Genomic DNA, 25029 nt, shown 5'->3' with positions numbered 1-25029 from the left:
ATATCTTTTCGCGTTTTGTTGCGCGTGTTGTAGCAATCAGTCGAAATCAGGGACGGCACGTGAAGACTTGCTACTTGTCCCCCACCAAATTTCCCTCACATGGCTTTGGTCAACCCGGGCGAGGTTTACAGACACATTGCCAAATGTGCCACGAGCCGGGATTGAACCCGCGCCGTCTGGCTTACAGCTCACGCAATTAATCATCAGCCACCCGCCCCACTTAGCAAGTAAGTGTAGTGACTTAAAAAACAATTGTTACTATATTGACCATTGCGGCTATTGCGCGTGCGCGTCTGGCTTGCACAGTGATTCACGTGCAAAGCACATGTGTTGAGCTCGTTCCATATAAAGTGACTTAGCGAGATTTAGAAAAATGGCTTGACTTGCTCAATGTGCCTTTCGAGCTTTTCAACGCTGGCATTGTTACGAAATCATTTAAAACGGTGCCACGAATTTGAGGATAACTTTCACGTTATTTGTCAGGCACCACGTTATGCAAGTATTTATTACACCTTCGAAGGCTACAAATCTCATTTGCGCAGAAAGCATGCAAACATATTGAATAATTTCATTGGTGAGAATTCTTTTCAAATGGTCTCATCATGAAATAAATATGAGCGAAGACAATGAAGATCGCAATGGCGAGCCAGGAAAAGTTAATGACATTACTCAAGACGATGATTACGGTGGTGCAAACATCGATATATGCCACAAAGAGGAGAATATCAGGTTGATGAACGCCCGGTTTCTGTTAGAAACTAAAGAAATGCATAAACTATCTGAAAAATCAGTCGATACTCTCGTCAGAAATACTACTTCCAACGTCCAAAATTCCCTTGAATTAGTGAAATGTCGTCTGTTATCATTGCTTGAAAATGACGACATGCCAGACGTCTGCGAATTGCTGGAAAATGTATTCATGGAAGAAAATGTCGTGAATAATCCATTCCTGGGTATGGAAAGCAAATGGCAACAAGATAAGTTTTTTAGAGATGTTATGGGAGTGGTTGTAAGTTTTCAGTAAGCTAGACCTATAGATAGAAATTCATACTTTGTTTATAAAAGCATTTATATGCCATGTCAAAATTTCTTTCAAGTTTTTTAGTTGTCATTTTAAATCTTTGTTTTTCCTGAAGGAACCAAAACAAAGTGTTTTGGGAATCACCCATGTTCAGAAAAGAATGGGTGTTGAAAGAAGAACAGTCCCAAAACAAGATGAAGTCATCGAAATTCGTCTTCTTAAGAGCCTAGAGCAAATGCTGCAAGATCCAGCCATATTAGATCAGGTTACTTAAAGTGCTTATCTCACAATTTTTTTTTTCGAATTTTCGTATTGCTTCTTTAAAAGTAATCTAAAACTTATATTACAATTTTTTCATGCGCTGCATTGTTTTCGAATTATTATTGATCAAATATGAAATTTGACAGTAAAAGTTGATAATTGGCATAGGGCCTGGATCAAGTCTCTGTGACGTAACTTAAGGAACAAGTCAAGGGCTTGTTGTTATCAACAATTAGATGGCGGAGTTGAATTCTGATTCGGAAAGCTCTCATAGTTCGCAATGTGATTCGGAGTATGATTATATTCCCGGTTATGTCATTGAAGATGAAACAAGGAACATTAATGACCAGGAATATAATATAATAGATGAAAATCACGGCGAGTCCGAGTCCTATCTATACGCTGATGAACCAATGGCCGAACAAGCATGGTATGAAGACTACGTGGAAAAGTCAAATGAACATAAAAAGCAACTTGAAATGCTACAAAAAAGACTTGATCACACAGTTGAGTTGAGTTCTTGGTGAGTAATAAAATTTCTAATTTTAATTCAACTTATGAATTGTATTTCAATTCAGGTTTCAAGTTATGAAATATAGACATAAAAGTGCAATTTTCTATTCAAGATTACCATCGCTTTTTTTATTTACTTTTGGGTAAAAAATTGTTAAAAGATGCTCGATTACAATTTTTTAATGTGATTTTCTTTATTGATCAGGTGCAAGTGTGGTTTTTGTCAAGTTACACTTCTTCAGAATCCTCTAGAGGCCTGGTGCTGCCAAGAACTTAAGTCTGTAGCTGAAAGCTTAACACACCAGTCGGTTCTGGCAGATCTGTCAACTATTCCATGTTGTGTCACTCTACACCCAGGTTTCAGACCAGTTTGTTTGGAGAAGTGGTCGCTAAAAATGGCTGCTAGGAAATACAAAACCAGAGAACAAAGACGATACAGAGAAACAGGATCTGAAAACATGTATGATAGCATATTATGTTATTTCCCAGTATTTAAGTATATTTTAGTGTTATGACACATTAGTAATGATTTGGCTTTATATTCAGGTTTTTACGATGTGTTGCATACAGAGAATTCACATCTATGATTTATGGATGCTTAGGAGAAGAAAGAAGACCATTACCAGCATGTGCATACCATGCAATAAGATCAAAATTTAATGATAAAAAGTTGGAATTTAGAGGGTACGAAAAAAATGAAATAAATGAGTGAAGTGAAAATTAAGTTTTCCTATTTTTTGGGCAATCTGCCACATGTTTGTGACCTTTCATTGGCTTCTTGCATGTCAAACATTTTGGCTGACTCTTTTCTTTTGAAACTGCCACTTTTGACTGACAGCTGAATGGCACACTGGTAGCTGCTGGCATGAAACAAAAACATTTTTATTATTTAAAATGATTTTCAAACCATGTTTAGCTACCACATCTTATATAATCATTATTAATTACCTGGAATTGAGGGAGGGACATCATTGACCACAAAGCATTTTCAACGGACCTGTTTTAGTAACACCTCAGCTCTGGGTTGCTTTTGCAGCATGACATTCATTGGTGGTGGGGACATTTCTTTCAAAAGATTTTGTGAATTTGATAATGCGTTTTTGTCTTTTATTGACAGCATCACACTCTCAAATAATTCATCCACATACTCTAAAAAGAAATTATTGTCGTACTCAATACTATGAAATGATGCAAAGCAACACATTTAGCAACAACTTACATTGTCATATTGGAAATTTTCGCCCACCTGCAATACATTCCAACATAGGAATAATGAATCATTTTTGGAGCAAAATGATTCAGGACAGAAAGGAATATTTCCAAACAACTTGTTTGAGCAACTGGTGAAGCCTGGTGAATTGACTTCATCAGCTGTGGGTTTAACAATTTAGCACTAAGCTTTTCATGAGCAACTGAACCTTAAACATTACAACAAAGAATGATGATAAACTGTTAGGGAAGTTATCTTTAAATAATGCCTTCACAAACCTTCTAACAAATATTCCCTTGGTTTAATATCAGGGCCATTAAAACAACTTGAAAACAGTGGATTATCCAAATTGGTGTGCTTGTCTACTATGTGACTCAGGAAAGATTTGAACTTTGCCCAAGTTTCCTTGCCATCACAATAATAAACAGCCGAATACTTAGTCGGTGTCCATTGAGCGCGTTTTCTTGCAACAAAATTCACCCAGATTTTGCGTCTTCGCTTCGCTTCAGGACGCTCATCACCGTAAAATGGTATACGGTGAAGAGAAATTCTTTCCGCAGAATTTGCTCGGTTTGAACAGACGAAAACTGCACATCTATCAGGCATTTTGATGCAGAGCCGTAGTAAATAAAGTAGAAATTATAGCAAAAGTCACACTTCAGAAAAACTTCCTGTCCTTATGTTACGTCACATACTTCTCGATTCAGGCTCTCATCAAGCAAATTGGACGCGCAACAATTTTCTCCATTATTGCCGATTTTGAGAATAGAAACGCATTTATCTCATAAACGAAGCCATCAATCAGAAAATTGTAAAATAACTTTTACAATGATTTTTTTACCTCAATCAGAAAATTCAAAAAAAAAATTGTGAGATAAGCACTTTAAAGGACATTGGCAACGAAAATTTTTATGGCATATTTTTGAACCTTTGTGATGTCTAACAACTAAAATAGAAAAATTTTTTCTCAAAAATTCTTTGTTGCTGAGAAATTTGCAGCAAAAGTTTTATAACTTGCGCCATCTTGGATAAAATTTTGATAAAATTGTCTCGAGTGGTAGTGACGTCATTGGCTGGTGAGCAGTCAAAACAACAATACAATATACTTTGTGATTGACTGCGTTACAACACATTTAAAGCGTATTTTACGGGGTTTTTTTCTGCTGTAATGGATGACATACACAAAATCAACCGGGTGAGGTTCTGCCCTATCAATATGAACCTGAAGTGAAGGCCGAAACCAGTGAAGAAAGCGGTTCCGAACAGGAGAGTGCAGTGGCGTGCGGTCATGCAAGCGTAGGCAAGCGCCGCTTGCCTAAGCATTTTACCGAACAAAAATTTTTTGGATCAATCTCTGAGCAAAATCAGTTTAAATTTTTCTGTTCTAAACAATGTCAATGTAATCTTTTGTCTAAATTGTCTTTACAGTTGAAATGCTTGCTATTTATACGCGATTTACTGTCGTGGTTTTCGGTTTCACTTTGCTACACTTGTAAGATGAGTCAAGTGGATTAAATACACCGAATATTTATTAACTAAGGCAAGCGCGCTTGCCTTCGAAGCTCAATTTGAACATTTGCGCATGCGTTAATCTAGATTTGGAGGCTTCTTATTCGAGGAATATCGAGAAAAGGCAAGCGGCGCTTCTAAGGGCGCCGCTTGATAGTGATTGGTCAACAGTCTTGTACGCTCGCAATTTTAAACTGTGATTGCTAGATAGTATACTTCAAAATAAGATTTCCGCTGGGAGACTGGTGCGAGTTTTGCAATATCTTCGGAAAAAAGAAACGAGAGCATCACGAGTATACCGTGTTCTTTTGAAGGATGTCCTTTTTTGTTATAATGCAATGCGCCATTTTTAAAATTTTGCGGGAAAACAATTAATGAACACCACGCATATAGGCTATAGTTCGTCATTATAAACTTATGAAAATTTACTATCTTTGTAATGTAAATTTTTCAACGAATTAATGTCAATGAATAAAATTTGGGACTGCTGTGACGGCCACAGGGCTGCCGTGCAAAGCCTGTCTGATGTAATGCCGCTTATCGTGAAATACGAAGTTGAGACAAACAGCAAGTTCATTGTCTACTACGGTGATAAGAGCTTTGGATCAAAAGGTAATTAGCTCAACAGTTTAATACATCGTCAATTTAATAAAAATTAATTTGAGTGGCAGTTGAAAAGCTGAAATGTACAAAATTAATTGCATAAAAAGTAGTAAATAGCATACTAATAAATTAAGTGCACTTTACTACTATAAATAAAGAGACACAACGCTCTGGTAATCGTTTCTTCTTGCGCTTAATTTAATCGTAATATTACGCTTTTTAAAAACAGCACAACCAAAAATTTACATTGATATAAGACGTCCCCGGTTGTAAAATTTTAATCATTAACATATTCAGATGTTAGAAAGACAACGTAAAAGTTTACTGGGAAAGGAAGAATGAAGCGTTACAAGGGCCTATTATCCCATTTGACGGAATACCTTTTGTGCATGTCGGAGATAAAATTTTATGGTGCCACCAAGGAAAAGACAAAATGAAAAATCTAAGCTAAAGAAGAAAGAAAAATCAGCAGCGACAGGTAGTCAATGACTAGATTACTGTAATAAGAATGATAGTTTGCGTCCTCTAAAATGTTGCTAAGACATCTCGTTGCCTTTTTTCACCTTGTGTATTCCTGCACAATGTATAATCTGCGCTAATAAAAATGCAGCCAACTATACAATATTTTACGTCTTCCTTGTATTTATAAAGAATGTTAAATTTATACATTTTTAGGTTACAGACCACTGCTACAATTCTACGCGAAGATTGTTTGCTCAAACGACAAAGAAGAAACAATGCCCAGCTTTAATCTATATAACGCAAATTGCAAAATTCCCTAGAATGAAGGTTTGTTAAACACTATAAAATGAAGACAAAATAATATATAATTATAAAACTTGTGCGTAAAAGGACATTACAATGTTTTACTCTTTAGTTGGACAAGGACAGTATCTTCTTCAGAAGAAGAACAGCAAAGCAATTACATGAGACAATGAAAACTGGCACAATTAAGAGCAGCGACATCGAGATGCACTATGTCGTGAAGTTTCCTCGCCCTTCAGAACACAAAAATCACATAACTGGAATGGTAAAATTTGTTTAAAAAGAGATTAGCTATAGCTAAAAATTTTTGTAAAAGTTTTACACCTTGCAAGCAGCTGGTATAAGAGAACCATTGGATCCAGTGATAGTGGAGAAGCTAGCAGAGCTGGCCCGCGACGGTGTTCACCAGTATGCGAAGCACGTAGATATCTTGAGTTATTTGTAAATGGTGAACTATTCAAGGGGTGTAAACTTCCAGATAAACTTAGCAGGCGATTTTATCCTACGAACAAGGATATCTATAACCATCTTTACAAAGGAAAGCCGAACCATTTTTCTTCCAATGATCAAAAGAACTTGGAAGAGCTTATTAAAAAATGGAAGTTTGAAAATCCACAAGATTTCTTTCTGTTTCGTCCTCACTCCGGCAAACCATGTGCAGAGGAGTCAACAGAGAACAATGATAACACCATCTCAAACGAAGATACAGAGGAATCGTTAGAGATGGACACAAGCACTTTAATTTTCTGTCATCAAACGAAATATCAGAAACACCTCCTAGGAAAGTATGGCAATCAAATGTGCTTACTCGATGCCACCTATAGAACAACGAAGTATGATCTCCCACTTTATTTCTTGTGTGTGAGAACAAATGTATGTTACCAAGTTGTTGGATCATTTATCATACAGTTCGAAAACATCAAATGTATACAGGAAGCGTTGATGGTGTTTAAGGAGTGGAATGCTGATATATGGAAGCCTTCTCGTTTTATGGTAGATTTCGCCGAAGAAGAAATTCAAGCACTCGAAACAACCTTTCCAGGTATGCAAACGTACAACAGATTTGCATCGTGGTTTTAAAGCTCCACGATAACGCTTTAAACATTTACGGAATTCCCCGATAAACTTTATACGTGTATGAATATATTGTCGCATTTTTGCCATAATTCTAATCGCATGCAGACCAAAAGTTAAAAATCGAACATTGAAAATGCTAAAATAAACATAGTTGGTGTCGTTAGAGAAAAGTAGTTATTTCATTACATATAAAACATTTTCATGTAAAATAGATGCGGAAGTACTTCTTTGTGATTTTCATCGAGAGAAATCGTGGCAGGAGTGGACGTCAAAAATAGATAATGGTGTTTTTCAGAATAAACAGGAAATTCTAAATCTACTACGCAATATTGCACATGCTGCTACGTCTGAACAATGTCAAAAGTCAATGAACGCCCTGACAGAAAGCATATTTTGGAAAGAAAATCTCAAAATGAGAAACTGGTTTGGTGGAAAGTGGCTGCCAAACATTAAGGTAGTAAACTAAATATAGCGATGGAATCAACGTTGATAGAAAAGCGATGTACTATTCATGAAATAGTCTAAATTAATTTTGCTATTTTCGAAGGAGACCCTTTTATAAAATTATAAAATTTTACTAGGCAATTTTGTAAAACCAAATCTCCAGGGCTTATATCGTTGTATTATTTCATAATCTCAAATAAAATACTATGTACTAGCAGAACATGCAAAATATACTGTATTGATCGTTTTCTTACAGAGATGGTGTCAAGCGTATCGGACAGGAGATTTCATTTGTGCAGTGAACACGAACAATGGCATTGAAAGACAGAATAAGGCATTCAAATATGAGTACCTCCATGGGAATAAAGGGTGCTCCTTAAGTGATATGCTGACAGCACTTGTTGATCGGTTTCTCCCAAATACCTTCAAAAGTAAAATTTTAATACTTCACAATACTATAATGATTCTATGTTTTATAACGAAAAATACCAGTTTTGAAGGAAAAATTCATTTCGTAGGGTTTTGTTGTGTGACACAGGCCCTTCTTTGAAAAACAACTGCTTAATTAACAAATTATTGAAAGGTGTGATTAGGCTAACTACAGCGGCACTTACTGTAGACTTTAGTCATCTTTGGATTCTAATAAGATGTAATAATATTCGTGAGTGACGTTTTCCTTTACAATTTTAGATATGCTGAGCTAAATGTTAAATGTCACGAAGGTTACCGTGCTTATAATGAGGAACTTCCAAAATTTCTGCACAACAGACCTGCCAGAATGGTGTCTCATATTATGAAGCGTTGGGATAGTGACATTAGCAAAGACATGGTCCACATGGTGTCCCCAGGGGTCTTTGAAGTAAAAAGTTCAACAGGGAAGGAGCACCATATCGTACTTTTTGGTGATGAACAAACGCTTCCAAACTGCACCTGCGTAGACTGGAGACACAACAAACTTTTGTGCAAACACTTCTGTGCTTGCATAAGAGCTTTCCAGAGTGGAAATGGGATAGACTCAGCCCACTTTATCGAGAAAATCCACTTTTTCATCTAGATAACACCATAGTTCCAGCAGATAACTCGCTCGAAAATATTCCTAGTAAAAAAGAGCAGCAGAATTCACCTCAACACATTAAGAATGAATCGCTTGTGCCAAATGATGCTGATGATTTTGCTCCTCTTCCACCGAAAAAGACATATGGTAAAATGCTCTACGTCTCAAATGTAGAAATCTAATGAAAGAACTATCCAGCTTGACATTTCTTATAGATGACAAACAACAACTATTGTCTCTTACCAATGGTCTTAATACATTGCTAGAAGAAGCACGAAACTCTGCACCACAGGAAGCAGGAATAATTCTTCAAGATTCACTACCAAAACAAGAATCTAAAAAAAATGACAAAATCAAAAATAGTCAAAAGAAGCAAACAAGAGTTAAGTCAATTAATATTAGATCCTATGGGCGTCCTAAGCACCCATACACTGGTCGAGTTGGAAGACGTGCAGAAATAATGAAAAAAAATTATAAAGTACATATACCAATACCTTCTGGTAAGGCTGTGAAGAGGTGTTCAACGGGACCTAATGTAATTGACCTCAGCTCGCCTAATAAACGGCTTTGCGAAAATCTTTCAAGACCACAGCCTTGGCTACATGTTTCAAATATAAATTTATCTCTGGTTGATAAAAACATACTTAGTTCAGGAGATCTAATGAACGACAAACACATCAATGCAGCACAAATTCTTCTTAAAAACCAATTCCCAGAAGCATGTGGCCTAATGGATACACTGATAGTATCAAACCAACTTAGTGGGGAAGGTTTACCAAATATAAACAGTTCAATGACTAACATAATCCAGCTTCATAATCTTCCAGGTCATTGGCTAGTATCTCAGTCAAATGGACAATCAGTGATAGTCTACGACTCTCTGTATCCTGGGATGACACATCCACTCACCATGCAATTGGTATACTTATACAAGAGTATAGCAAAAGGAGGTCTACTGCTAGTAAAACTCAGGTGCTGTCAAAAGCAAGCAGGATTTGTAGATTGTGGTCTTTTTGCCATAGCTAATGCAGTTTCTCTTGCTAATGGAATTTATCCTGGAGCAGTCATTTTCCAACAGAGCCAGATGCGTCAACATCTAAAACAGTGTCTGGAAAGAAAACAGCTCACAATGTTCCCACATGAAGTAAACAAAGAGCCTTGTCATATTCTGGAAAGGTCAACAATGATAAAATGCTGAAGGACTGTTCATGATGTACATTTTTATAAAATCAGTAGTGGATCTAGGGTAAGGAAAAATAAGTTATGGGCAATATTTTTCAATTCGAAGTACCTTTATAACAATGGCTTTGTTTAGGAATTTTTCAAGGTTAAATGAAACCAATTGATGGACTGTTTCAATGTATTTTCCTAGATCCACCACTATATATATAAAAATAATCATGCATGAGACATAATGAAAGGCCATAGAAAAGCACATTTGGATTATGGGACATTGCACAATTATGGTTAAAATTATGGATAAGTATATTGCTATACACAGGTTATGTTTCTCTCTTCACATGTTGCAGTGATGATAATCAGGGTGGGAAACAGACAAAGTGTTGCATCAGCCATCAGAGAAAAATATAGTGTCTGGTCTTAATTAATAACCTGATAGGTACTGTTCTCAAATGCCATATCATGCTAATCATAAACTGATTTAATGTAAATAAATTTGTAGTAGACTAATATTGCTACCTAATAAGGCTGTTGATGTGTCAACCGGCTCAACCCGTGTAAAATTTCGTTTGTTAAAGATTTACCTGAATTCGACATATATCTTTGTATATCTCGCAGTCTCATATGTTTGTATCTCATAGTCGTATATATATGTACATATATATTAATGAGTGAATATTCCTGGATGTATTTTATTGTATATCTTGATAATTTGCTTCAATTATATGAGTAAAATAGTATAATTATTCAATACATTTATATATTTTTTGCGATTCTTACCTTGAGGAGAATGAATTTCTAGCATACTGATTCAATCAAATACCAACAACTTCATCACAATAAAACTCCTACACTAAACTATTCTCATTGATAATAGGTTTACCCAGGGTTTATCGCTCTATCTTTGTTCGTTATTCGTGATGCTCTCGTTTCTTTTTTCCGAAGATATTGCAAAACTCGCACCAGTCTCCCAGCGGAAATCTTATTTTGAAGTATACTATCTAGCAATCACCAATTTTAAACACATATCAGCGCACGAATAATATTCGTATATTCAACACATTGGACATCCGAATTATTCACGCCGTTAATGTTATCGTTTATTAAAAGATGACTGAGAGCGAAAGGTAATGTTCTGATTTCTAATTCAAAGTAGTAGGTGCTTTACTGGTTATTTTATTATTTTCTGCGCACAATGTGCGTAAACAAGCAGGGGCCGCAGTCTGCAGAGATATCGAAATGCACGCAAACATGTGTTGTGGTAAAGTATGACTAGCATTATGACCAAAACACTATGCTCTTGTCAGTCTTGTGTCGTTGAATTCGTAAATTAATGACTAAAAATAAAAGGTACAAGATACTAAATAATAAACACGACTCTCCGATATTCTGAAACGTACGAGTTCAGTGCCAGACACATTTTGAAGAACGGGAGAACACGTTGCCATGACGTCATTATACCAAAATATAAACATTAAACAACGCCATGGCCTCAATTTGTAACACACCGTGCCAATTTTGTGCGCGAAACTGGCTGTTCTTAATTGTTATAATCACGACTGCTACAATACATTTCACGCCTATTGTCTTGCAATTTATGTATGTAGAAGATATTATCTGTAGCATGTAATACAAGATTATGATATTGACAAGAGCTTCCTTTTGCGTAGTAGTTTTGATATTTGTATCCGGTAGATATCATGTAACTGATGTAAGGTATAAATAAGATTGATGTTCCTATAAAATATATAGCATAGGAATTTTCATCCTTTTATGTTCTACTTCTACATTCGGTATTTTCACGACACCTGTACAACATGACTGAATGCATTGTGGAATCACTGTCAGCGCTTGCCTATTAAATTCGGTCACCGCACGCCACTGGGAGAGTGAGCAGAGCGACTTGTCCTCGTCGGAGGATGAAATACATACTGAATTTGAGAAAGCAAATGCTTAGCGCCTTCAAACTCTTAGTTGGTGTAAGTTTGGACATTGTACTTTGTCAAAAAAGGTAATCGAGTGTTTTTGTTGCCACGAAAAAGCGCTTGAATACGATGAGTATGAGGCTTTGCTAGGCCAAACAGAAACTGAAGGAGTAAATTGCTTGACAACACACCAAGAATTTAGGGACAATATGCTCTCAGAAAGTGTGTTAAAGACGCGTGTCGGCATCTTGAAGAAAACTGGCCCCTGTCTGATGAGGATCTAGAGAGAATACACAAGCTGTATCGATTAGTTGCCTATCAAAGATGTTCTAGGTGGATTTTTCAAATTTTGGGGAAGAAACATCGATTACCATTTCCTGCTTGTGTTTATGCTTGCATACGAAAACGCTTCGCGTCACCAGACGGACTTTCTACACATTTTAAATACGCATGTTATCACGAAAGACCATAAATTTAGTCTTAGACAGACGCTCTTTGATGTTCTTTGTCATGATCTGCAATTGCGATGCCATATCATTGTCAAGGGGATTGTCACAAACTGCGCAAAAGCAAAATGCATGAGTGATCCACCCAAAACTTGTATTCATTCACAAGTTATAAAGTTAATCGAAAAGTGTACTTGTACATTGTGCACGCAAACACGCACGTAAAACATTGCGGATAAACGAAACTCTACAGTCAAGAACAAAACATAGCGGCTTAGATCTTATCACCGTTTTAAAACTACATAATCTTTCAAAGACTCTTGTGTATACAAATAATAAATTAAACGTATAACTCATTTGTTGGTCACAGGTTTGTATTATGGGAAAATGAAATATTTCTCTTGCACGAAATGTTCAGTGTATAAAACACCCTTGTTGTTGTCTGGGCCTACACTTGGTATGTCGGCAAAACCTACTTGAAAGATCTGCTAAAATAAACGTTTCTACGTCTTATAACGACTAAATATTGGAAAAGTATATAAGCGTGATAAACTACACAACTTTTGTTAATCTTAACAACCGCCGACTGTTGTTTTTGTTTTAAAATTCCAGTGAACAAATGTACTATATATTATAATACTATTATTTTATATTATGTCATTCAGTGGATACCAGCCAATGACTTCAGTAATGTTTTCCGGCATAATTTAGCATAAGGTTTTATTTTCAAAATGGCGGATAAGGATTCAACTTTATGTCAAATTTTCTCAACAGTAAAATTCAAAAGATACACGAAATTAAGTATTCCACAGCTATCTACGATAAACGTATAAAAAGAAATTTTCGTTGCCAATGTCCTTTGAACATAAAAAACTAGTGACATATACAGCATGCTATTCTAGATGTAGCAGCTGACTGGCTTTTCTGCCCAAAGTTATGTTTGTTCACCATATTTTTTCACCATTTGGGCACTCCAATGCTTCAATTTTTTAACAAACTTATTTCAAGAATATATTTAAATGATCTATATATACTTATTTAGGTCTTGCATTCACACCAAATACAAGATGGGCTGTTATCAAATTATTGTAATGGCAATAAATTCAAAAGCCATCCCTTGTTTTCCATCGATCCTACTGCTCCTCAAATTGTATTATATTATGATGAAGTAGAAATTGTCAATCCCCTGGGAAGCAAGACAGTGAAACATAAACTAGGTACAGTACTTATAGGTCTACATCAGCCACATTTATTAATCTTTCCAGATTATATCAGATTTATTGCCTGACCTATTCCTTTCCTCCCTAATTAATTTACTATAATTTTGACATTTTGTCCAATGTGTTGCAGCAAAGTGTTGCCACAAATCGCTGCACAAATGAGTTCATGCTCACAAAACACAAATTGCAAGTCAACTTTGAAAATATTCTAAACTAATTTGCTTGTTTTCTCTATATTTGACGTAGGACTTGTTTACTACACATTGGGTAACATTTTACCACGATATCGGTCGCAGTTAAAAGCAATAGAACTGATATCAATTGCAAGGAGACCTGTTATTAAGAAATATGGTATTAATTCTCTGTGATGTTCATTCATGGAAGAGCTTTCTGAACTTGAAAAGGTATAACGTGGGGTACCTAAAAAACTTCAAACCAGAACTGTGAAAAAGATCTAATTTTTATGGGAAATATTCGGAAGGGTGCAGTCGCCCCCCATTTGCCCCAACCAAACCCCTTTTTCGCACCTCTGGTAGATAATGACATTATTGTGTGTTGGATCTAGGACGAAGAATATCAATGAAAAATCAAAGGGCTTGCAAGAAACGTTAGGGGTACCATTGCATATGTGTCTGGAAATAATCTTGGGTGCCAAGAAGTAGGAAGGTTTAAGATTGGCTCTGCTGCAAATCTTAAAGGACACATGCAACATAATGTGTCCTTTAAGATTTAGATAAAGGTATAGCTCCAACTAATAGTTTACCAAAGTTTGAGACTCAAAGGATAAATATTTTTGAAGATATGGAGGTTTAAAGTTGATGCTTTACTGATAACGTATTGAAAATGCCCGACGAGCTAACGACGGCTACCGATTGGAAAAAGGTCGTTTTGACGTAATAGTTGACATTAGCTAAACGCGGTCAATTGTGCGCTTCGTTCAAAATATATTGGTAACTTCTTAACAACATGACAATTTAGCATTGAAAATTTTGTTTATTGTGCCGCATTTAATTGTAAAAACGGTTCTTCTAAGAACCACCAAACGCAGCAAAAGGTTTCTTTTTTTTTCGTTTCCCGAAAACAAGCGCATGGGAGATATTTGGATTGAACAAATCAGACGCAAAAATTGGAAGCCAACAATGAGCTCAAAATTGTTCTCGCAACATTTCGAGAGTTCGTGCTTCGTGCAAAATTTTGAAGCGATGCAATCAGTAGGATGGACAGCAGGACGGCTTCGCCTTAAGAAGGATGCTGTACCCACGATTTTTGAATACTCTGTGGAACCCACAAGTGTAGCATCTAAAAGGAAGCAGCCAACAAATGTTAGAACTGCATTTGAGAAGAGACGAAGGCAAGAGGTGAATATTATAGTTATAGTTTGCAATATTTGTTTACATTTATCAAAAATTAAGCTGTATAGCATTACCAAATTGAAGACAACTTTATAATTTTAGACTATTGACGACGTTCTTACAGAATATGACGACTTTCTTGTAGTCGACGACCACGATGTGTCGACATCGGCTCGAAATGTTTGTGCGTTTTACCTCAAAGGAAGTTAGTCTAAGATAAAAGATGTCAAAATATATGTAGACAGCGAAACACAAACATATACAATGGTAACTAATTCAGACTAATGTCGTTTGATCTTTTCTTTGTTATTTTAACTCATAGAAAATTCCTTGACGTACCTTAGAAGCGCAATGTGAAATGCCAAGCAGCCATAACAATCCGCTCGCATAAACACGCAAGGTCAAGAACCACTCAAACAAAAGTGCCAAATATGATAAGTAGAGGTATAGACTTTCCATTTCGGCCGTTTTGATTTTTGTGAAAAATCCAACAATACGATAATTTTATGCTAAGGTACGGAGGTTGAGTTAATTTCAACCACAAATCACAGCACACAGACGACGTCATATGAAATTGAACATTTTGAGGATAGCGCTGTATGGTCTGATACAGAAAGCACGTCGACGATGAGCAATAAAATGTGTTAAGCGAAAATGAAGAATCCGACAATGACAATGCGACGTTAGTACCAACTATTCAGTCCCCTGACTATTCTTTACATTGCTTTTCTCTGTTATATGTTTCTCAGAACGTTACGTTTATCTCTCTGATTCTGATGGTAAGTTTTATGTTATAGGGAAGATGCTCAAAATGAGAGAAAATGCATAGTTTTTGATAGTTGCCTGAGACAGTGAGTCAATGCCCATGTTGTGGTGAAGGCTATTCCATTGTGACCAAAACGACTTGTAGTATGGTTAACGTACTAGCAAAATGTCATTGTGGTTATATTCAAGACTGGAATAGCCAACCTCTGCATGGGCGAATGCCTTTGGGTAACTTGGTCTTTGCTGCCAGCATCTTCTTTAGTGGTAGTAGCACCAGCAAAGTTCTTCAATTCCTTCGTCACTCAGGCATACAATTTCTGTCAGAGCGTACATATAGCTATATTCAAACAGAGTATTTGATACCCAGTGTTTCAAATATTTGACTTATGCACCTAAAGCATCTTCTAGAATCAATCAGAGAAAGGCACATTAACCTTGGAGGACATGGAAGATGTGATTCGCCTGGATATCGTGCCAAGTATGGGTCATATAGCTGCATGGATTTGGAATCTTACAACATTTTAGACACACAACTTGTTCAGGTAACAATTCTTCAACAACTGTACATAAAAAATGATTAGAATACTCACATAATTATGTTAAACAGTCCAATGAAGTGTCCAACTCTGGAGTAATGGAACTTGAGCGATTAAAAAGATGTCTGGCAAAGTTTGATGAAAGTGGGACGAAGGTGAAGTCAATGACCACAAACAGAAATGCTCAAATCAAATCCTACATGTCAAAACAAAGACCAAAAATCGAGCACTACTTTGATGTATGGCATGTAGCAAAAGGTATAGATTGTCATAACAAACCAACCTTTTACACATTTTATCAATAATCAAAACCCAACAGGAATCAACATGAAAATTTTGGCAGCATCAAAAAAAAAGTGGTTGCAAATTATTGTCAGATTGGGCCCAATCAATTTCCAACCATGTATACTGGTGTACTGCTTCCAGCAATGGGGATGAAGAACTTGTCAAGGCAAAGTGGTTGTCAGTTCTCAACCATATAGGTGACATCCATGAGGGACATAGTGATGTATTCCCAAAATGTGAACATGATATGTTAGAGCCTAGAATGTGGATAAAAAAAGGTATTGTAAGCGAATAAATCTCAAAGTAAGATCAACATTCTTTTTTTTTGTTAACTAACTTCTAATCTTAGGTTCAAAAGCTTATGTTGAGCTGTCTTCGATTGTTGAGTCCAAGTATCTCATGAAAGATATTGGAAAACTCAGTTATCAGAAGCAGACTTCATTCATCGAAGGTTTCCACCAAGTGGTGATTCTTTCTGCACCAAAACATACCCATTTTTTCTACAGATCAATGGAAGCAAGGTAATATAATTATGACTTGTGTATGATTACTTAAAAAAGTCATCATTGCAAAAGCAGTAAGTTGCAATAGTTGTAAACATAAACTTAACATTCATTTGTAGATTGTTTATTGCCGCTCTTCATTTCAATGAGAATGGAAACAACGTTCAGAAAACGAAGAATGGTGGGCAAACAGAAGAGGCATCGATTAGGAGAGTGGCTTATTCAAAGTCAAAGGAAGGACAAGGGGTCATCAAACCAGTGAAAGTTGATAGCACTTATGGTTAGCACAGAAAAATAAACTTACCTTTTCTCAAAGTGCAATGCAAAGCCAACATAAATAATGATTTGCTTTTCAGGATATGTTAAGGACTTGATGAAAGAACTTTTGTACTACTGCAGACGCATTAATCCAACACTGTCCAAAGCTCTTTATGTCGCTGGAGTGAAAGAAATACCTGTCCCATTGACTGGCCACAAATCAAAAATCAGCAAAGCTGAAGCCATTAAGCAACATAAATCTCGTTTTAATAAATAAAATGCAACTAACCATTCAACATTTCCAATTCTGTGAATGTATTCATCTTCGCTTTCCGATGACGAAAAATTGTCATCATTATGACCACCTTGCGCGTTGGCCAAAGGCTCAAACATGTAAGGTTGTACCTCATTGTTATTGATGACAATTTTATAATCGGCTTCTTCTTCAGAAGAATACGATTAGGTAGCAAACTACCTTAATAGCTAACTTCCGAAAAACGTGCAAGTCGTAGAACGATATAAGAACGATGCTTGTTTATGTCAACTAATACGTCACTCTTTCCAAGTTCTCAGACTTAAACAATCTCATGGCGTTTTAGCAATGGTCATCGAATATCGTGTTTTTACCGATTATAACCCTAAATATCTTTTAAAATATTTTGCGGACGACTTTGAAACTTGGTACGTCTTATTTTCACGCTATAGGCATTACAATAAATTAAAGTTGTCTTCTAGATTGCATGTGTCCTTTAAATGTCATGAATGCTTGGGTTTGTCAAATGATCTAGCAACAAAGATAAAAATAAATACTTATTGCGAAAGGCACAGGTTTTAACTGTGACTATATATTTCATGTATTGTAAATGATGTTTCCGCAGATGGGGAATGTGCATCAATTCAGCAATTTTTTTGTTTGTTTGATTCAATATTTTCACAAAAAATGAGTTAAAATGCTGCAGCTAGGGCATCCGGTGCGTGAGAGCAGAAATATGTCAGCGGCTTGTGTTGGCGTCATATAGTCAATTGCCGCTCAAAGCTTTATGTAAAGTCATGGCACAGTCATGACAAACTTCCGTCAAAATGCTTCTCCTTATCACAAAATGTTTTTTTCGAAACGACAGAAATTCTTTTTCATAGGTATATACACAAGCAACTTTTATATCTTACATGCAAGTATTGAGCTAGTTATTTGTATTCTATTTTAATAGAACTGTTTCACATCCATAAAGGCCACTATCGCAGAGTTTCCGCACTTGCTGTTTGGGGTTAAACATCTTAGCATCCCTCTTTGTCTGAAACTGCAACAGACTGGCTGGCTGCCATTTGTCACATGCGTAACAGCTAAGACGTGACACAACATATAAGAGCTATATTGTTTATTATTTTAACTGTGAAATTATGCAAATTCTATAATACAGAATTAGCGAACTGTGACACATTCCAGCGTTATTACAACGTTTTGAAAGCATATGGTCTTCAAAAGCTAACATTCTAATAAAATAAGATTGATCACTAATTTATAAAATAACATACAGCTAATTCTTTGCATCGACATTATATACTTCTAGACTTTCAGATTATTTAATTAAACTCTGTTAATGAATTTCCCATAATATTCGATTGTTTATAACTTTTTATTATAATAATATACATGAAACAGTTTCTCAATTCTGATTGGTTAAGAGCAGAGCAGTGAGGTGTTAAACGGTCACTATAAAACGTCAGCGATATCTTATCATATTTCAATTCATTCGTTGTTCAATCTGGCCACTTATCAACCTCACGAAATATTGCTCCATTAAATCAATATGATGAAGTTGAGTACATGCATCGTGTTAGCAGTTCTGGTCGTAATGGTAAGCAGCAACAGTATATTTTACAAGCGTGACTATTGTAGTTTAAATATATAATGCATCACATGTAGCAAATATTACGTATCGTTCAGTTTTTTTTATTTTATCATGATGTGATAAAATACTATATTTTATTTGACGACATTAGAACTCAGTAGGACAAGCCATCATATGCCTAAAGGCATGGGCTTCTTTTAGTAGTTATAACATACTTCTCCTATTTAGTTTTTGCTGTTTGAGTCTAGGTAAATGTGCTTGATTTAAATCTTTATGCTCTTGAAAACTGCAAGGTGCGCGACACTCCCAGTTTGGACTTTAAGCGTTTCCTTTGTTGTTTGCTTGTTGAGTTGCTAACACAGGCAGGAAAATGCAAAAGCAAAGAAGTGTAAGGAACGAAAAGGTCATCAATCAAGAGACCAAAATTACAATTGGAGGATTAGATACCACATAAAGGCCCGCAACTTTGTTTGACGAAGTCCGATACAAGTGCGACAAACTCTGATATTTATGGCACTATAGTATCTTCTAGTTTGCTCGTGTTAAAGGTACAGGAGGGGATGAAGTAGAATAAAATTTTAAGCTTTATTGCTGTGATTATTGCCATGAGGAAAACATGACAAAGCTTTCGTGCGATTGCATTGGAATCATATTGTTTGGCTCTTTTCTCATTGAAACATGCCTGGTCGAATGACTGAATGGTCACCAATCAATCATTCTTGAATGCAACGTTCCTTTTCATTCTTGTTTCTTCTAGCAGGAGTAATTTGGATTTTTTGTCATAAGTCATATCTCGAATCGGAGTAAAATCTTAAGCACGCGTCTCGTTAAATTACTACTCAGACAATTATATGCAAAAATAAGACATACATTATAATTTTGTAGACATTACCTGCTGATGCGTGGTGGAGAAGATCAAGTAAGCAAAATTTTTTTCCCATTTAGCAACCAGTATTGCGCAAAAATTGAAAAACAAAGTGTTTTTCCTATTTTGAGAAATATCTCTTGGTCAAACTGAATAAAGTTTTCTCATACCAACACAGTTCCTTTATTGATATTGTGCTTTGAAGGTTAATAGTTGGTGAAAGATAAACATTTCTTTGTCTCTTTTATGTTACTTGTAGCTGAATATTCTAGTTGATGCTGTTTGCTAGCACACCTTCCACGATGTGTGCAAGTAATAATTCCACTATATAAGATAGACAAATTTCTTTTTTTATATACATTCTAAAGCTTGTATAAATTTAGTTTGAGCATGAGTTTAGCGATTTACGTGTGAATTGTGTTAGCCTCTTATGAATAGAATCGTTATTGCAGCAGCTTTTTTCGATTGGACTTCACTAAACTCCTGTGACTATACTGACGAACACTTTGGTTAGTTTACAGCTGGAAATGGTCAAGTTATATAAAATTACCATTGCAAATTAAGAATGTGTAACATGTATATACTATGTACGAAAGACGTTTTTCCCATCAGAAATACTACGGCGCAGGTAGCTACTCTTTTCTAACTGTAATACTGCACTTCTCTGTTATACAAAATATGCTTAAATTTAAATTTTTGTGTGCTTCATCTTAATGACTTTATTGGATGCACTTACTATTTGACTATTGCCGATTGTTATATGCGCATAAATGAATATTATTGATTGTCAAGCGCATGATCTCGGAATCTCTCGAGATATTCATATCACCCTCTTAAATTACTCAGAAGCCCGGCGGAAATCGTTATTTTCGTTCAGTGTATAGCATATTTCCCTGTTAGAAATATACAATCGAGTTTTATGGGGCGGTTTTAAATTGGTATTCAGTTTTTATAGAAAATTAGAAAAAAATTAGCTATGGCTTTTATTACGTTTTTTAGAACAATCATGTCTCCTATAATAAGTTAAGCAATAAAACGAAATAAAAATGAGTTTTTTGATGTACTTGTCTTTACAATATATCGGCATATTACGATGTTTCCACTCTGCAATTTAATATTCAACCCAACCCCCCCCCCTTCCCCCAGTTGTGATCACTTGGCAACGGCACTAGTTTAATGACCCTCAAAACCGATTCAAAGCTACTTATGCACATAATCGCATAATATATGATTATTTTTTACCTCCATTCTGTATGCAACCAAAGAATATTGTCAAATAATAATGTTTCTTCAAGAATTTTATTTTTAGTCACAATAAAAACTTCTTTAATGAATTATTGCTTTGTCCCTTCATTTTTAAATATAAATTACGTTATTTATTTTAGTCAACGTTAAACCAGTCTGTGTGAAATCAAATTGGTGGTTATCTTTCGACAAACAAGGATGGTCAACTTGTAAAACCACAAACCAGTTTATCACTGGCTTTTATCGCAACACGTTATGTGACAACTATGACGGACTTTACCGTCTTGAAGAAGCCAAATGCTGCAAATCTAGTCCAATATATATTGGACAGAAAAGTACTTGCCAAAATGCTAACTGGAGGGACTCTTTCAACAAGTTAGTCTTTTTCCCCAGAATCAATCTTTTAACTGATATTAATTGTCTCTTGGTTCATTTTCTCAGTTCTTTCTACTGAGAAAATGAAGAAAACGTAAGAAGTTTGGATACATTACTTGCACTATGATTTAAAATGATGAACTTTTGTGATTGTTTAGCTTAACGTAAAAAAATGCGTACCAGTATTTACAGGTTTTTTCAAAGTTTGATCCAGGATACTGCTTACTATTCTCACTTTCAATTTTGATTTTTCTTAAGTTTTGTACTTTTATGCTTTTGTTACCTAATTGTGGACACTGATGGTATTAGTAGCAACCGATAGCCGAATCATTCTTAGCCTCTAAACGTGGCAACTTAAACAGCTTTTCAATTAAAAACAAGGTGCAATGTCTTGAAAGTTGTCCTTTAATTTAGTGAAAAAACTTTTTACGATCTTTCGTCGGTTGGTTTTCCATGTGCTCGTAGCTAGCTACATTTTAACTTGTGTAGCAACACTTTTCTAGTGAAGATTTACGTAATTAAATTGACTTATTTAAGACTGTATACATAAATATAAAAATAATATGGAAAAATAAGCAGGATAAGCTGTTTAACTCTAAATGCTGAACAACAATAAAAAAACGACAAAAAATAGTAAATGCAGTCCTCTGTGTGTCATCCAGTCCTCAAAAAAATAAAGATAGAAACGTATTTCCTTAAAAATGTATTTCAGAAAAGGATGGAGTGTTTGTTCAAATGGATATTTTCTAAACGGTCTCTATCGCTCAAAGGGAAACCACTTACACAACCTCGAAGAGGGAAAATGTTGCAAACCAGTCAATCATCCCGACAAGTATAATGATTGTTATCATGAAAATATCAAGAATGATTTCAACAAAAAAGGATGGACAGTGTGTAAAAAAGATGGTTACTACGTCACTGGGTTAAGACGAGATTCTGGGAATTGGCTAAAGGACATCGACAGTTTTAAATGCTGTAAAATGTGGAGTGGTAAGAATCACAAAAACTAATTCTTTTTTAATCAGGTTAAGACAAAGTCCTATCGCCTTTATAGCTACTTATCATATTGTAGAACGAAAATATATAAAAAAAGCTGCAAATATACAAATAGTTATTCAGAGTTTTATGATTAAATATAAAAAAATTTCTGTTGTATAATGAACTTTACAATTAAGAAACAACACATATGTTTTAGAAAATCAACCGTTATTGGCTTCAAAAGTTCAGTACGATGAAAAATAAATTAAAAGAGAAATATTTAATAAAACGAACTTTCGTTTCATTTAAGCCTAATTTTGGTGAGCAAGTCCATTATACACAGCCACATACTTAAAATTTACAATTAATGAAAATCACTTTATTATTTCCATGTTCAGTGACTTATGCAACAATTGAAAATAATAATTTCCTTGTTTTTGTTTTATTAAAATATTTAGTGTGATTTTAATTTAAACGTGTTCGAATACTTGCATGCATTTTTTGTAAAAAAAATCGCGATATATGGTGTTGTTTTCAATATTTTCTGTCAATTAAAATTACAAAAAATAAAGGTTTTTAATTTTAACATAATCAGTGTTACCCGAAATTATATTCGCCGTTCCATTGCATATTACTAATAATACTTATAGCTCAAAATTTGTCAGATGAATTTTTTCTAAAATATATTTTTGATATAGTTGGAGTTTGTGATCATAGTCCTTGTAAGAATGGTGGTTCGTGTGTTGTTGATGGTAGTTCATACAATTGTACTTGCCCTCCAGACTTTATTGGTATTCGCTGTGAAACAAGTAATTGGAAATCTTAAATTCATTGTAACACTACGTAACACGAAAAAATGCGTGATTATATATGAGGATAATATATAAAGTTTTTTATTGAACAAGCTTTCGTGTGTCTGTGTACAGACTTTGACGTGTTAGCCTCCGTCGAAGGCTGTAGACAGACAGCCAAAGCTTGTTCAATAAAAATGTTTATATCGGTGTACGTTTGACTGCACTACGTATCAAACACACATTATATATGGCTTAAAATATTAAACCTGAAGTTTTCTACTATAGTATCATGTTTTACTAAAAACTAGTACATTTGACCGGTTTCACGTTTATACAATATCGTGTCGAATTATTATAAATTTGGTATTTTTCAACAATAACCAATTTTTCGTAACTGCACTTTCAGCAAATAGATTTGCGTACTCTAACACAAAAAATCATTTTTTAAAAATTATCTTAAAAATAGTATTTGGGATTTATTTTAGAGGTTCCAAATCCTTGTGAGCCAAATCCATGTAAAAATGGTGGACAATGCAACATTTTGGGTAACAGCTACACATGTAAATGCAAACCTGCTTTTGGCGGCAACAACTGCGAACATTCACAATGTAAGTATAAACACCAGAAATTTCATTTTTAGCTACGCAGTTCAAAAAATCACCAGCGATTCCAAATTCAATTTGTTTGTCAAAATTGCATTTAACAAATTCAATGTCAAAGCCTGATTAAATTATCTTCGCTCTGCAGGCTTCCTTGTTGTTTTTTTAAAGCATTTATTGTCTTTATAATAATGCTTAACTGGCATAGTGGAAAAGGTGCAGGGCAAATAGTGTGGAATGCAAAATACAGAAAACAGTGTTTTCGTTGAAAATTCACACATCAACTTAAAAGGAAATGTTCAATCCGTAATTTTTTTTTTAATTTCTAACCGAGTCGCTGCAGCAAATATAGACTATGCAGTTTTTAAAAAAACCTGCTTTCTTCAAAATATCGAAAAGGAAAAATCTGTTATTCATACTATTATACAAAGTAAATGAAACACATATTGCAAACTCCAACATCGCACTCTCTTTTTTTTACCATGCTGAATTATTTAACTATAGGAATTGAAAATACTGCACACTACAAACTTATATATATTCTTTAGCAACATGCATTGCATCTGGTGATCCTCATTACACTTCATTTGATGGCAAAAGATTTGATTTTATGGGAGATTGTGAATACGACTTCGCTAAAGATTGCAGCAAAAAATCACTTTTTACAGTTCGCACTAAAAATACGCGTTGTGGAGGGTTTGTCACTTGTACAGCGGCTGTTAAGATCTATATAGCTGGTTACTTCATTCAGTTCACGCGTCAGAGTCGTTCCGCAGTTGTAAACGGAGTTAGGCTTTCACAATTTCCAATAGTTCGTCGTGGTATGTGTTTCTATTTTAATTTATTTGAATTGATTTAAATTAGTCTTCTTAATGATAAACAGAAAACTCATACAAAAAAATTTGAAAGTTAAGACAGTCAGTAAGCAGCTATTTTGATGTCATTTATTTGAGATCATTAAAATAAATAGATGTTGTTACCTTTACTATACAACAATGTTTTCTTTAAGGATTTAAAATCACCAATCCCAGTGGGAGTTGGCTGGTTTTTACTGCTGATATCGGAATGTCAACGAGTTGGGACAGTAGATATTACGTCAAAGTCACCGTTTCTGGAAAATACAAGGGAAAGATTTGCAGCACATCTCTATGTGGCAATAACAATGGTCGTCGAGATGACGACAATCAATACAGTACAAAATGTTCCCTGCCACCTCAAACATGTTTCCCTGATTCCAAGAAGAAAGCTGTAATAGATAAATGCCACTTGATGTCCGATACGTCTTCTCCATTCCACAAAGCTTGCAACCGTTATGTTGATCCAGCCGCCTTGATCAGTAACTGTAAATATGACGCATGTCGCTGCACAGATCCAACGAAATGTGTTTGTAACGCTTT

At 35.2% G+C, this 25029-nt stretch overlaps 4 protein-coding genes and 2 long non-coding RNA genes across 8 annotated transcripts; 4 read left to right on the top strand and 2 right to left on the bottom strand.

The window, feature by feature from the left end:
- The first annotated feature begins 1608 nt into the window (after positions 1–1608).
- On the top strand, positions 1609–2706 carry LOC124457693. Its single transcript, XM_047007898.1, has 3 exons — positions 1609–1805; positions 2001–2255; positions 2342–2706. The coding sequence occupies exons 1-3, from the start codon at positions 1696–1698 to the stop codon at positions 2505–2507; spliced, it is 531 nt and encodes a 176-aa protein (XP_046863854.1). The 5' UTR covers positions 1609–1695; the 3' UTR covers positions 2508–2706.
- Positions 2574–3479, bottom strand: LOC124457694. Its single transcript, XR_006952734.1, has 4 exons — positions 3284–3479; positions 3042–3213; positions 2744–2944; positions 2574–2655 (listed from the first exon to the last, which is right to left on the bottom strand). It is a non-coding gene; the product is annotated as an uncharacterized LOC124457694 (long non-coding RNA).
- Positions 3480–5044: 1565 nt separating this feature from the next.
- LOC124457193 lies at positions 5045–7425 on the top strand. The gene is made up of 4 exons (XM_047007477.1): positions 5045–5126; positions 5426–5563; positions 6361–6924; positions 7172–7425. Exons 1-4 carry the CDS (start codon positions 5045–5047, stop codon positions 7423–7425), a joined length of 1038 nt encoding a protein of 345 aa, XP_046863433.1.
- A 6831-nt stretch (positions 7426–14256) lies between these two features.
- Positions 14257–15096, bottom strand: LOC124458191. Of its 2 annotated transcripts, XR_006953062.1 has the most exons (3): positions 14919–15096; positions 14654–14790; positions 14257–14526 (listed from the first exon to the last, which is right to left on the bottom strand). It is a non-coding gene; the product is annotated as an uncharacterized LOC124458191 (long non-coding RNA). The 2 variants fall into 2 exon arrangements; XR_006953061.1 differs by lacking the exon at positions 14257–14526 and having other exon boundaries at positions 14580–14790.
- Positions 14559–17610, top strand: LOC124458190. Of its 2 annotated transcripts, XR_006953060.1 has the most exons (10): positions 14559–14585; positions 14682–14846; positions 14924–15023; positions 15094–15261; positions 15377–15886; positions 15952–16138; positions 16200–16443; positions 16515–16686; positions 16788–16948; positions 17025–17107. XR_006953060.1 is itself a non-coding variant. In XM_047008252.1 (4 exons), the coding sequence occupies exons 1-4, from the start codon at positions 16413–16415 to the stop codon at positions 17201–17203; spliced, it is 543 nt and encodes a 180-aa protein (XP_046864208.1). In that variant the 5' UTR covers positions 16383–16412; the 3' UTR covers positions 17204–17610. The 2 variants fall into 2 exon arrangements, 1 of the variants encoding a protein (XP_046864208.1); XM_047008252.1 differs by lacking the exons at positions 14559–14585; positions 14682–14846; positions 14924–15023; ... (1 more) ...; positions 15377–15886; positions 15952–16138 and having other exon boundaries at positions 16383–16443; positions 17025–17610.
- Positions 17611–18676: 1066 nt separating this feature from the next.
- On the top strand, positions 18677–24491 carry LOC124457192 (delta-like protein 4). The gene is made up of 7 exons (XM_047007474.1): positions 18677–18782; positions 19662–19695; positions 21027–21261; positions 21974–22251; positions 22938–23048; positions 23519–23641; positions 24181–24491. Exons 1-7 carry the CDS (start codon positions 18735–18737, stop codon positions 24489–24491), a joined length of 1140 nt encoding a protein of 379 aa, XP_046863430.1. The 5' UTR covers positions 18677–18734.
- Positions 24492–25029: the final 538 nt, after the last annotated feature.

Source organism: Xenia sp. Carnegie-2017, unplaced genomic scaffold (assembly GCF_021976095.1).
Source record: "Xenia sp. Carnegie-2017 unplaced genomic scaffold, XeniaSp_v1 HiC_scaffold_6, whole genome shotgun sequence".
Lineage (NCBI taxonomy): Eukaryota > Metazoa > Cnidaria > Anthozoa > Malacalcyonacea > Xeniidae > Xenia > Xenia sp. Carnegie-2017.
Note: the sequence above shows the minus strand (reverse complement) of the source record. Positions and strands in the feature narration are given on the sequence as shown.